The sequence below is a fragment of the Mus pahari genome, chromosome 3 (genome assembly GCF_900095145.1).
Source record: "Mus pahari chromosome 3, PAHARI_EIJ_v1.1, whole genome shotgun sequence".
NCBI classification, from domain to species: domain Eukaryota; kingdom Metazoa; phylum Chordata; class Mammalia; order Rodentia; family Muridae; genus Mus; species Mus pahari.
In genome coordinates, this window is record NC_034592.1 from 112,736,020 (window position 1) to 112,749,425 (window position 13,406).

The following is a 13,406-nucleotide window of genomic DNA, read 5'->3' on the forward strand; positions in this document are numbered from 1 at the left end:
GAAGAAGAAGAAGAAGAAGAAGAAAAGAAGAAGAAGAAGAAGAAGAGAAAAAGAAACAAGAAAAAGCCCCTAATTGCTTAAGTCAAATCTCTTGTGTCTTAGCTTTGAAGTCCCCAATTCTTCCCCTCCTCTTGTTCATTCAAGTCTTCTCTCTGGCACGCTGCCCCCAGCACTGCAACACACACACACACACACACACACACACACACACACACACGGGAAGGGATGAACTTAGATCTTCACTGTATAGCTTCATATAAAAGAATTCCCTGGCTGCTGAGTGAGGAATGGACAGGAGGGAGGGAAGAAATGGGTACCAGGTGAGAGAGTACACATATCTCCCATTTTGCCTTTTGTAACTGCACTGCCCCTCTCTATGGTACCCTTGGCCCGACTCTATTCATCCCTTCCTGGAGCTCTGATACCCACCTGGCATGTGAAGCATTATGGGTTAATCTGTCAGCTCCTTGAGCACAGGGTCATGTGCCTGGTTTGTTCTTCCCAGCTGCCACATCTCAACTGCCCAGTGCACTGCTAGGCACACAGGAGACACTCAACGCACGCTGGTAAGTGCAGGAACCGTGAACGAATAACATCTGGATTAAAGCACCCAGACTGGCTGTTGTGATGGCTGGTTTGTATCAATTATCTGTCATAATCTGTGTGTGGACCCCAGGCAGGCTGTACCTTGCCCGTTTAGTTTTACACATTTGCCCACAAATCTCAGGGGACTCACAGCAACTGATGGGTGAGCACAAATGACTTTTATGTGGACAAATGTCAACTCCCCCACACTCAGATGTGAGAGTGAAGAGGGTAGTTTGGAAGCTCTGCTGAGCGCCTTTGCCAAAGACGCTATATATAAACAGCAGGTAGTACAATTATTATTCCTCCTAATCTCCCAGTTCCTAATCCCAGGCAGGTCACTGTCTGTGTGTATGTGCCCCAGAGCAGCACAGGGCAGGAGCAGCACAGGGCAGGAGGTTGCATCATCTCTGACTCCAGCAGTAGACCCTTCCTCCTCCAACCCCAGGCAGATTTTGGAGGAGGGTTTTCACAAGGCTTTAGTGGACACCATGGTCCTATCAGACACAATTTAATGAAGCTCAGCTCAGATGCTAGAACCAAGTTTTCATTCTTGCCTAGCCCCCTGACTCCATATTCTCTTCCTTCCAGCCACCTCTTATTCCAAGTATAGTGGCCCCTTGAGTGTATCAATCAAGCACGGTAGGCCCTACTTGAATCTTGCCTGCAAATAGGGGTTCCTATTTGCAGAACCAATTCTCTTGGGCTTCGGGACAACCCTCCAGACATGCTGGCCACATACTGTTGCCCTTATCTAACCAAGCTAACACACATGTGCACTTGTAACCTACACTCCCTACAAGACCTCCTCTGTTCATTCTTTCGACTTGTCTTTCCCTGCGCCTTCTCCCAGACTGCAAGGGAGTTCTTGTAATCCTCTAGGTCCAAAGAAATACAACTAATCTTCCTGCTAGGGCTGCCCTGTGATCCCTCAAGGATTGCTGCTGCCAAACACTTCTCAAACACTGTCCTTGCCCTTGGTACATGGTAGGCTCTTCTTAAAATGCAGTGCAAATATCAGCTCATGTAACTCTCCCAGTGGCAGTTCTGGGTCGCTGCTCATGTTGGCCTGGTCTGCTTTAAAAGAAGCAGGGACACAGAAACAAGGTCTTTCTCCAAGTCCGCAGCTTTCCAGACCAGGAGGAAAGATCTAAGGCTTGGAAGTTGGGTCCTGGGTTCAACAGCCGCACCCTGCCTACCTCTCAAAAACAAACAAACAGACAAACAACAAAAGAAGAAAAGAAAAAAAAACTAAAAAACTCCCAGGCTTTTGGCCATGTGTACAGAGGAGTGTGTGTGTGTGTGTGTGTGTGTGTGTGTGTGTGTGTGTGCCATTGCATAAGGGGCTTTCTACACCATTAGGCAATCATCCTCCTCCTCCTCTGTGCCCAAACATCCTCTTTATTGAGAGGATGGGCCAGTAGGGCCTGTCTTGCTTCATTATGTCCCTCAACCACCATCGTGAGAAGCAAAATTTGCTATCTCTGAACTTCCAACTCAGAAACTCTCCAGTTAATAAGAGAGGGTCTTGATTCCCCTTCCCTGCCTTGGTGCCCAGCCTTCTGCTGATTAACCAAGCACCTGACCTAGCTCAAGGAAACCCAGAGCTAGGGTACATTTTGCACCCAGAGGCTCTGTCCTTTGGGATTGGCTCTCCTGCCTCTCCTCTTCCTCATTAGGGTCACTATTTTGCAGCCCAGGTCTCTCCTAGCACAGTGCTGCCTGGACCCTCTCCACCTCCAATCTACATGGCCTGACAGAAGGCTTCTGGTCATCTCCTCCCTAGGCCTCTGGTCCGTCTCCTCCCTAGGGCCCTGCCCCTCTCCTTTCCCTGCCACAGCATTTTTGCTGCTCCTCTCCCCCAGCGCGTCTTTACCAAGAGGCACTGAAGTCCTTCCTACACACACGCTATTTTTGTACCATCACTCTCTCCTTCCTCTCCCCCTTCCCCCTGCATTTACTTCCTGCTTTTGCTATACCTCGGGGCCAGCTAGGAAAGATTTGGGCCCCTAGGACCCACGCCCACCCGGAGGCCGACCTTCGGCTTTGGGACACACGAGCAGGGCCTCTCGGGGAGGGGCAGAAAGCAAAGCTCCCCGCCCCCTCCACTCTCCACCCTTGCCAGCTCGCCTGCCGCGAGCAGCCTCTTGCCCACTGGAGACTAGAACTGGCCGGGTGAGAGGCCGAGACCGGGGGCGATCGGCCGCCACTTCCCCAGTCCACCTTAAGAGGACCAAGTAGCCAGCCCGCCGCGCCGACCTCAGAAAAACAAGTTTGCGCAAAGTGGTGCGCGGCCAGCCTCTGGGCAGAGGGAGCGGTGCTTCCACCGCCTGGCAGCCCTGCGCGCGGCGGCGCAGGTCCGAGCGGCTGGCGGGGACCCGCACGGGCAGAGCGGGCTCGCGCAGAGCCGAGGCGGGCGGCGCAGCTCGCGGGGCGCACTGGGGCGCGGGCGGGAAGGTGCGGGCGCGAGGCGGGGGCGCTCGGCCGGGCCGCCCTCGCGCTGGCCTCGCGACGGCTCCGCGCAGCCCGCACTCGCTCTGCGAGCTGTCCCCGCTCGCGCTCGCTCTCCGATCTCCGTCCCCGCTCCCTCTCCCTCTTCCTCTCCCCCTCTTTCCTTCTCCCTCGCTATCCGCTCCCCCGCCCCCGTGCCTCTGGCTCTGCGCCTGGCTCCCTCGGGTCCGCTCCCCTTTCCCGCCGGCCTGGCCCGGCGTCACGCTCCCGGAGTCTCCCCGCTCGGCGGCGTCTCATTGTGGGAGGGGGTCAGATCACCCCGCCGGGCGGTGGCGCTGGGGGGCAGCGGAGGGGGAGGGGCCTTAGTCGTTCGCCCGCGCCTCCCGCCCGCCTGCCGAGCGCGCTCACCGCCGCTCTCCCTCCTTGCTCTGCAGCCGCGGCCCATGGAGCCCGCCGGCCCGGCCCCTGGCCGCCTAGGGCCGCTGCTGCTCTGCCTGCTGCTCTCCGCGTCCTGTTTCTGTGCAGGTAAGCACCCTCAGCTCCTACTGCCACCCTCCCCAAGCTGCGGGCTCAGGCCCCGCACACTGCCGCTAAGCTAATGTCGACAAATCCCTGTAACGGGGGTTACAGATGCAGAGTTGAGGCCCAGAGAGGGTCAGCCACTTGCCCAAGGTCACATAGCCAAAGCTAGAAGCCGGGATAGAACTCTTCTTATCCGGATCTGCCTTGTGGACTGTGACTGGGTAGTCCAACGTTGGGCTGCGGGGTATAGGAATGAGTTGGTTTACCGTACCCTTTGCCCAACCTGAATGGGGAAGCAGGCTGGCAATTGCTTTGGGCAATCTGGCTCCTGGTTTCCCCATATGCTCCCTTGCTAGACTTGATTGGAGAGAGGGTCGGGGCAGAGGTTGGGCGCACTGTTGGGCCGTTGGGATGGGGGAAGAGTGAGCTTTCGCCCTAGTACCAGAGCAAGCAGGGTTAGTGTATGGAGGTGGAGACAGAAAGAGAGGCCCGAGTAATCCACGGACCCTTGGGAGACACAGTGAATTTACCTGTGGTGGGCACAGCCCTCTCTGGATGGTCTCCTTCCCGCTACCCCCCTGCCTTCCTTAGTCAGGCTTCCAGTAGCTCCCTGCAGTTCCAGCATGTACCTGTGGCTCTGAGCTTGTCTTCTTTGTTGGCCTACATCAAACACCTGGCTGTCTCCAGCAGGAGGGCTCTGAAGGCCGGTTGGCCAAGGAGTGAGGTCACCATTCAGGAGAGCTGCATCTTAAAGGGGTTTTGCAAAAAATCCTGGGTCTCTTCTGGAAGGCTATGAAGGCTAAAGCCATAGCTGGGGAGGGACAGGAGGGAGCCTTATTTCGTGTCTTCTTGGATTGGTGCTATGGACATAGGGGTCTCGCAGGGAGGTAAATCCAGCCATAGCACCCCATTCTCACCAACATTTGCCTAGAGCTCGGCACCTGATGGCAGTGTAGACGGGAGGAAGAGAGAGTCAGCCTCAGGGGAGAAAGGATAGCAGGGTGGGAAAAGTGGGGTGTTCAGGAGTTCTCTCTGGACTGCAGTGCTCCCCCGAAACCCAGGAACCCACTGAGTACTCCCCAGGAAGTGCTCCCCATTAGGTGCTCCCCACCAAGTGCTCCCACCCCATTCACAGTTTTCAGTTACCCTTGGATCCTTTCAGAGCTAAATGATGAATTTCACCTCTCTGCTGTGAGTGGCTCTGAGGTCCGGTCTGTTTCCTCCTGCCTTACCAGTCCCAGCCCTACCCTGTCATGCTCCAGGGCTTGGGAATCTACAGGCATCTCTCCGAAAGCTGGGCCCAGATTAATATCTAAGTGTTGGCTCTAGACCTTTTTCTAACTAGGGTCCTGTGGCTCAGTTCCTGGCAAATGAATAGTTAACGAGTGTTCAAACTAGCAGTCTGCCCTCCTGGGTGGGGGTGGGAGGGTTGGGGGGAGGTGGGAGGAGTGGGGAAGGACAGCACCTTTCTTAAGAGCATATCTATCCCCCTTCCCCACCCTCACCTATAAAAACAATCTATAAAATGATAAAGATTAGACCTTCCGTTTCAATCCACTCAGCATCAATGATTTGAAAAAGTGGGAGCGGTGGAGGGGCATAGATTAACTTCATAGTAAGTAAGCCTTGGGAGGTGAGAATGAGATTCTGCGGGAGGAAGAGATGGTGTGTGGTCTTTGAGCACCAGCCTCCCAGTGTCCTGCGCATAGACCCCTGGGCCTCACCATCAAATCCACATCTCTGCCCCAGGAGGTATTTCAGCCCCTACTGGACTCAGCCACCCTTGCCCAGAGCATGGAATTTACAGCACACAGAAGAGGTGGGACAGAAGGACAGACAGATAGAAGGCAGTTGTAGGTGGGACAGAAGGACAGACAAGTAGGAGGCAGCTGTCCAGTTTTCTAGGAAAAACGGATTTGTTAGAGCAAGAACCTCAAATATCAGCTTAGAGATTGGATTGAGTGACTGCTGTCTCTGGCAGAACTGTCGTCGTCCTATGAGGTGTCATGTGATCACTGGGCTTCACAAGATCACTGCTTGGGTGAAGGGAGCTGGTCATGTGAATTATTGCCTCCGGGAGGCAGGAGAGGAAGTTTCTAAAGATTGCACTCGACAAATGATGCCAAAGGAAAATTCTAAAAAGATTCTGGTGAAGTCACCACCGTGGGTTCTTGCAGCCCGTGTAGGGCTGACCCTGCTATTCTGAACGAACGAGATGGTGGCAGGCTTCACAGGATGCTTTCCTGGCCCTGGCTGGGCCAAGTTGAGGTTCCAGCTTAGAAGAGCAGGGAGCCCCTCCAGGGAGCCCTGGGACCCTTGGGTAGTCAGTAGCATGCTGATGGTGCCACTGTGCTTTCCTAAGCACTGTAGCTGACCTCACTTCCTCTTTCCTAGGAAAAAGGGGGAGGGATGGAGGTTATCTGGTATGTCTAAGGTCCAGAGGCTTTTACAAGGCCCATTGAAGGCTCAGTATTCTCTGGGCGCTTTGTGGCCATTAATCATCCGATTTTAGAGAAGTCCTGTGTGTTGAGAAAGGGAGAAGAACCCGTGTTTGTTGAGTGGCGAGCTGCATTCCAGGCCCAGTGCTTTGCCTGCAGTCTCATTTACCAGCAATGTGCTGTTTGGCTCTTACTAGCGATGTTCAGATGAGGAAAACTGAGTCCAAAACTTGTCCCAGGAGTAAGCAGTGAAGGAGCCGGAATTCTGGATCCGGCTTCTGCTGAGAGGAGTGAGTGTCTTGGGCGTATGCAGCCCACATTGTTGGGGTGAGAAGAGCCACCTGTAAGCAAAAGCTTTTGGTCAGGTTTTCCCGAAGCCCACTGAGCGAAGAACTGGTAGCCTCTTGGCTTCATGGGGAGCGATGTGGTTTGAACAAGAGGCCCCATCTGGGCTGGTGAGCTCTGGATTCCCTAACACTGGAACGTTCCTCCCTGCATCTTGCCCTTTGCAACAGATGGAGAACAGTGGGCGAAAGGAAGGGAGTCTAAAAGTGCCGAGTGGATCCCACACGCACCACCTCGCTACTTGCAGAGCCTGCGTGTGACAGCGTGTGACAGGTTATTTCTTATTTGTCATCATGAGCTGATGGAAGAGGACCCTCCTTAACTGTTTTCAGACTCCTGGCTGTGGACACAGCTCTGACTATATCATCATGTCACACCCCAGCTCAAAACTGGTGATGCCTTGGACCAAGTTTCCTTAAAAAAAAAAAAAAAAAAAAAAAAAAAAAAGAACAGCAGGGCCTGGGTGTCCCCCGTCAGACCTCAGTGACATGTTTTCCAACAAACATACATGTTCATATGCTATGAGGTAACAGGGCTTCTTCACTGCAGACTGAAGCCTGGTTGAACACTCATATACCCAGAAGTCCAGGGAAATTCTATGTGGGAGATTCCCCCCCCCCCCAAGCTGTTCCAGTGTGTTAGTAACAAGAGGCATTTGATTTATGCAATGTCTGTTAATATGCAAGCTAACCCAGTTTGGCTCTAGACAAACCCATGCCCCCCAGCCAGTCTCTTATCTCTCCACTTTTGCTCCCGCTGTTCTGCCAAGATGACCTTTCCTGTACTTCCTTGCCTCCCTTTGTCTCAATCCCCATCCCTCCAGGTTCCCTTCCCTTGCCTCCTGCTCAGGGGAGCTAATCCCCCTGACCCTCTCCCACGGTTTTATCTGTTCCTCTCGGAGGCTCCTTGTTACTTGTCCTTTGTTTTGTGACTGTGTGCATTGCGTGCTTACCTCTCAGATCTGCTTCTGCAGCCTCACTGACTATTAGCCTCACCATGTACACACAACAGTGCCAGGACCCCCTGGGAGGCAGGCTTGGTTCTGCCACCTACTTGAACAATTTGCCGAACTTCCCTGGGTCTCCTTTTTTTCTTCATCTATAAACCAGAGATGTCATTAACAGCTCTTTCTCAAGGAGTAAGTCAATTAATGCAAATTGAGATGATGTTTGGAGCATGCCTGGTATCTGTAAGCTATCAAGCAATCACTGCCTTATGCTTTGTGACTTGCTCATCCTGGTACCTGTTAGCTATCATGCTGTCATTGTTTTATGTTGTTGGACTTGCTCGTACCTCGAACTGGAATGGACTTTTGCAAAGCAACCAACTTAGCATGGCTCCTGCACATAGTGGGCATTCAGAAAACGAGGACCATGGGCTCAGAGAGCTCCTTTCCCTTGAAGCTTTCTCCTGGGGGATGGACAGGTTGTGAGGAAACCAGCTCTGCGATCTAATTGCCTTGTTAGTGCCAATGAGCTGTGGACCCAGCCTGACTCTAGGTGTCTCCCTCTGGACTCACACGTCTGAAATTGTGGCTTCGCAGCCCTGGAAAGCTGGAGGGGCTTGGGAGATAGCTGTTCACTGTGCAGAGGGATAGAGGGCTTAGCACAGGTCTCCAGACCCAAAGTCAGGTCGGGTCAGGCCACGGAGGGAGATGGCAGACCTCCTGCGATACGTGCGGACACTTTTAAAATAGGGCTGGACATTTCTACCGTGAAAGCCAGAGTTCTGACAGGATCCTGAGCTCTGTGAGAAAGTGCTAAAAATAATCATCACAACACTGGCCTCCGACCAACTGTGTGTGATCCTAGTGGGTCTCAGAGCTACCCTGGAGTATGCACCATTGATGATTGATCATCTAACCCCCCTGACCAGTGAGGGGATGATGGCTCAGCAAGGTGTCTGCATCAGATGGCCACCCAGATCAATCAACCTGAGCTTCAAAGCCCGTGCTTTAGATGTCTCCTTGCTTTGCCTGACAAGTACGGAGGCTGAAGACCAGGGCTTTTGGCACCCTGCTCTCTTGGGACATCTCTTATCTAGTGTTTATCGATCAGTGTATCCTCCAGGAGATGAGGACAGCAGATGTTTCCAAGATGTGCTCTCCCATCCACGTGTTGGAGAGGGTCTGTTACGCTGGCTGATGCTGTTTAACTGCTCACGAGGGCTTCCTGGAACCCTGGCAGGATGGGTTCCCTGCTGAGTGGCTTGCCAAGCTTTTGGTCCAGGAAGATGTGGAACAGCAGAGGCAGAGGTGGAGAACATACAGCCCGGTCGTCTGTGCCAGCTGGGTTTTCTAGCACATCCATTTGGGTCTCCAAAGCTACAGATCAGATCAGCAACTGGGGGTATGCAGTGCTGGGGTCGGGGGAGATTGGATGCTGGAGTGAACAGCTGGGGGACCTGGCTAGAATAGGTGATGGCCATACCAGGACTATAGAGCCATTGGCCCCATCTCTAAGCCAACTGTCAATGTCTTCTAGAACTGGGAGCATAAGGTTGCAGAGTATGCTCTGTGTACCCTGCTTTGACACAGAACACATGGTGTCTTCCCATAGCCTTCCACTTTTGGAAACTTCAGACATGTGCAGAATGAGAAGGACTGATAAGTGACCCAAGCCTTCACACTGAGGGGCTTTCTGCCATGCTTATTTCTCAGTCTAACTGGGTGATAGGAGCTGGCACAAGGAGCCTTGCACAGTGAACGCTAGACACAGCCATTCCTCATAGATGCTTAGATTGCATGTCTTCCTTTGGATTGTTATCTGACCCTCACAGAGAGCCAAAAAGGATACATTTTACCCATTTTTTAAGCAAGAAGACTGAGGTTCCTGAAAACCACCGTGGGCTTTTCCCAAGCCACTCAGCCAGAGAGAATTAAGTCTAGAACCGAAGCCAGGGTCTGTCTACTCTTGCCTGCTGTGCTGTCAATATTAGGGTTATTCTAATTATAAATATTTGTGCGGTGATTTTGAACATTGATAGATGCCAGTAGATCTAATGGCTGCTGTGTGCATTGGGTACCTGGAGATAGAACTGTGAACAAGGTAGGCACATCCCCTGCTCTTATGGAGCTGACATTCTAACGAGGAAGCAAAAACAAACTCAAGTCAACAAATGATGTGTTGTCTCCAGGCTGTTTCTTCCTCTGCTCACTGTTTAATTCTTTCTGCCCTGAATCCCCCAACTAGGATACAGGCTGTGTGAGGGTAGACACAGTGACCTGGGCCTCCTGGGACCTTAGCGCAGGACCTAGCCCACAGTGGGTGGGTTAATCTACGATAGTGAAATAATGGAATTGCATGACTAGGAAAACCTCCTTTTAAAGAGAAGGTTTAAAGATGGTGTTGAACAGGCAAAGACAGTTTCCCTAGCTGCCACCAAGTCTCTCCTGCAGGGCTCAGGCCATGGCTGCTACAGATCTCTTCCAACGTGTTGAGTTCCCAGGAAGCCCTTGCCAGTGCAGAGGAGTAGCCCCAGAACTTGGGATTAGATTCCACTGTGCACATCCTCCCCACTACAGACTCCATGGTGGCAGTGACCTCGCAGTTGCTGCCATGATGGTGTGGCATGGGAAGAACTGAGCATTTCAGGCCAGATGTGGTTAGGAGGACCCCATTCCTGTCTGACTTCCAACCAGGCATTCTATTAGTTCATCTGTCGAGGAGTAGTGAGGATGGACAGAAAGGGTGAGGGAGGCCCTGCAACCACCCTGCGGCCTGGACCATGTTTTTGTTCTCCCTGTCCCAATGGTACTTCGAAGTTGGGTGACGATGGCTCTGTCCTGCTGAGTCCATGCAGAGACTCCATATTTGAGGTCTGCCCCTCTCTGTTTAGCTTTGATGGTCTTTAGGTGCCTTTATGGCCCTGTTATATGGTAGCCTTGTCATGTGCTTTGGGGTTCTAAAGGGCAGGTAGTGTCCCCACCCCCCACCTCCACTGAAGGTAAACAGAAGGCTTCAACAGATCTCTCCAGTGGTGGTTCCCTGGCCAACTTCTCTGGCACAGGAGGCCATGCACCAGACACCCTCTCTGCGCACTCATTTCTACCTAACAGAGGGCCACGTGTCTCCTTTCTTCTCTGTGCACTGGCTTCTCCGTCTGCAATCTGGAAGCTATTCTCACTCTTCTCTCCTGCGGAGGCTGCAAAGGGTTAAGGGAACTACTAGCCGAGCTGGAAAAGCTCTATGAAAGGAATCAGTGAATCACATCAGCTTAGCTGGGGAGAAATCCCATCCGGAGAGCGCCTTGTGCTGGCTCAGTGCATGGTAACCACGGTAGATGATGTTTAATAGGTGTGTGTTGCTTTTAGAGAGGGCTTTAGTCTGGCCAGGGAAATGCCTGCATATCTTTGGCGGCCCAAGAATGTAGAAGCCTGAGTTGAAGGCCGCATCTTGAGAAAATGACCAGCATAGGGTTGTGCCAGCTCCCAGGCTTGAGGGCCCCATGTCCTCATATGGAGGAAAGACTGGTAGCAGCAGCTGTTGTCTTGTGGGGCCTTCTAGTCTGTCTATTGCCCTAGGAAGGCATGCCGGGCAGCACGGTGCTTGTTTCAGGGCAAGTCAGGACTGGAAGCTGGGAGGAGGCCCGTGGGTTCCTGACCCCCACCCTCACTCCCGGGTGGGAAGAAGGCTCTTAGGTTTCTCAGACATCACTCCAGTGGATGTGGCAGTAGTCAATTCAACCTCTCTCAGCTACTTCTGGTCCCCAGCAGTCCATGACAGTTCAAAGGGCCCTCACAGTACACAGGTGTTTGTAGTTTCTGTGTCCTCACCCCTGCCCCTGGGCAAACCACTGGGCAAGCCACGTGCGTTGCTTTGTCATCTTCAAGTTTTGCGTGACCCGGCTGCTGCTCATCCACAGACCCTGCGTGTGCATTCTGCACAATGTTTTTCGTTTGTTTGTCTGTTTGTTTGTTTGTTTGTTTTTAATGTATGTTAAGGCAGAGAGACCCTGTAGCCCACCCCCAGCTGAAGGACACATCCATGGCTTCTCTCCTCCACCTTTAAACACCAGGATACATGGGAGTCACTGCCTTCATTGAGCACTTGTCCTGGTGCTAAGTTCCCCAAGTGTGCGGGCCCCTTCCATCTGTGGCATAAACCTAGAATCAACACCATCCTCATTTTACAGAAGACAAGCCAGAGGTCCCCAGTGGTTAGGATGCTAACTGAATTCTCATGGGTAGGAGGATGAGAATCCAAACCAAAACAATAACTTTTAGCAAATGCCAGGTACTGCCCTAAGACTGAGAAATGAAACAGCGTCTCCTCTCTGAAAGTCCTTGCAAGTCTAAGGTCGGACACTAAGAACGTTAAATAAGTGTACAGTGTGTTAAGTAATAGATGATACTTAGAAAAACCAGCAGGGCAAAGCGTGGAGTGTGCCGTTTTATGCAGGAGGTAGGGAAAGTGCCAGATAGGCCTGATCGAGGGGACAAGCCATGTTTGTAGACAGCTAAGGAATGAGAAATGGACAGAGGCTCTGCGGTGATCAGAGTCTGGTCTGATTGCAAAAGCGCAAAGATCTGGGATCCTGGAGGCCACTGTAAGGGTCCTGGGTCTTGGTGGAGTGGGGGCTCAGCAGAAAGCAAAGGGAAGATGCCCCCGATTCAGGCCTAGAGGCTGCTTTGACCTGTGGAGAGATGAGGTGGAGACAGGGAAGTCATGGGTGGGGTGGGGTGAGAGGAAGGCAGAGTCCACTGTAGCTTGAGACTTGAGCCAGCAGGATTAGCTAATGGGTGGAGTGTGCGGCTTGGGAGGGAAGGTTGAGAAGCCATGTGGTTCTCCACTCTGCCCTCCACCACCGAGCGTGTGTTTTCAAGTAGGAACAGGACAGGATCGCTGCTTACAGATGAGGAAAGCTGCTTGGCCAAGTCACCGTTCTGGGGACAAGACATCCAGGCCTCTAGCCCCAAGCCAGAGCTCGCCACTGTCTGGGTATCTCGGGAGTCTGCTGCCTCTCAAAGAGGCCACCAGGGATGTGGCACAGTGCCCAGTCCTCAGAGATGCCCGTGGTGGAGATAAATTGGAAGCCCTTCCTGTTGACCAGGCCTCCTGTCTCTGACTCTGACGCGTTAGCGTGGGTGGTAGCTCCTCCTGCACCATCTGGCCACGTCCACCCAGTGCTCTGTCCAGTGGTGTCAGCAGAAAGTCCAGCGGTGGTCTGTCCCCCAGTCGTGTACAGGAAGTCATCCTCCAGGAATCTGGGTTGACCCAGCTCCTATCCCAGTTTGTCCGGGTCCCAAAGACTGTGCTCTGGTCCCAGGTGGAAAGGCCCTTGCCTCACTTCCGTGGCTTCTCCTGGAAAGCCTCCCATTACCTCACCTCTGTCAACCTGGGTCAGAGGCTGCCACCTCTAGGAGGTCTTCCTGGATTCATCGCCTTAGCATCATTTCATGACATCTCTTACTGATGTATAGTCATTGCTTGTGTCCAGGATACCCCCCCAGAGTAAGTGATCGGAGGGTAGGCCCATCTTCCTCATTTTCCTGTGGCATCTAGGACAGGCCCTGACAGTAGAGGAAGCTTTGTAAGCGGGAATAGATGGATCACTGGGAGGAAAACCACACAGCCACAGCTGCCAGAGCCCTCAGTGTGTCTGCCCTCAGTGTATATATGTATTCTTTTCTGTACAGTTACCATGCTTGCATTCACATCTTGTTTCTCTCTGTGTGTGTGGTGTGTGTGCACACACATGTGTGGTGCTGGGCACTAATTGGGGGCCTTAAGTATGCTGTGAAGCGCTCTACCACAACCCCAACCCTTTGTATGCTATTGCACAAGTACTGGCACCAGGGGCTTTTCTACCCTGCCGCTACCAAGTCGCAGCAGAAGGTATGGACAATAGCACTAGTGAAGCACACGCTGATTAAGTTCGCATTGCAGAATATCTGAGAGCAACACAGAAGGAGGAAAAAAATTGTTTCAGCTAGCAGTGTCAGAGACTAGGTCCATGGTCACTCGGCCTGGGCACTTGGCAGAGCAGCATGGCAGTGGGTATGTGTGACCGAGGAAGTGCCATTGATAGACAGAAAACAAAGGAACGCTGCTCTTGACTGGTTCT

General features: G+C 52.7%; 1 protein-coding gene across 12 annotated transcripts in view; it reads left to right on the forward strand.

The window, feature by feature from the left end:
• Window positions 1-2,570: 2,570 nt before the first annotated feature.
• The window catches only part of LOC110318310 (tyrosine-protein phosphatase non-receptor type substrate 1), a 37,953-nt gene continuing 27,117 nt past the window's right edge, over window positions 2,571-13,406 (forward strand). For 4 of the 12 annotated variants that reach the window (XM_021193259.1, XM_021193261.1, XM_021193262.1 and 1 more), the window contains exon 1: window positions 3,042-3,561. In XM_021193259.1, the coding sequence (XP_021048918.1) occupies window positions 3,480-3,561 (82 nt within the window). In that variant the 5' untranslated portion in view covers window positions 3,042-3,479. Of the gene's footprint in view, window positions 2,943-3,041; window positions 3,562-13,406 lie in introns of those variants that run through there. The other 8 variants (XM_021193260.2, XM_029536092.1, XM_029536090.1 and 5 more) reach the window with 7 other exon arrangements.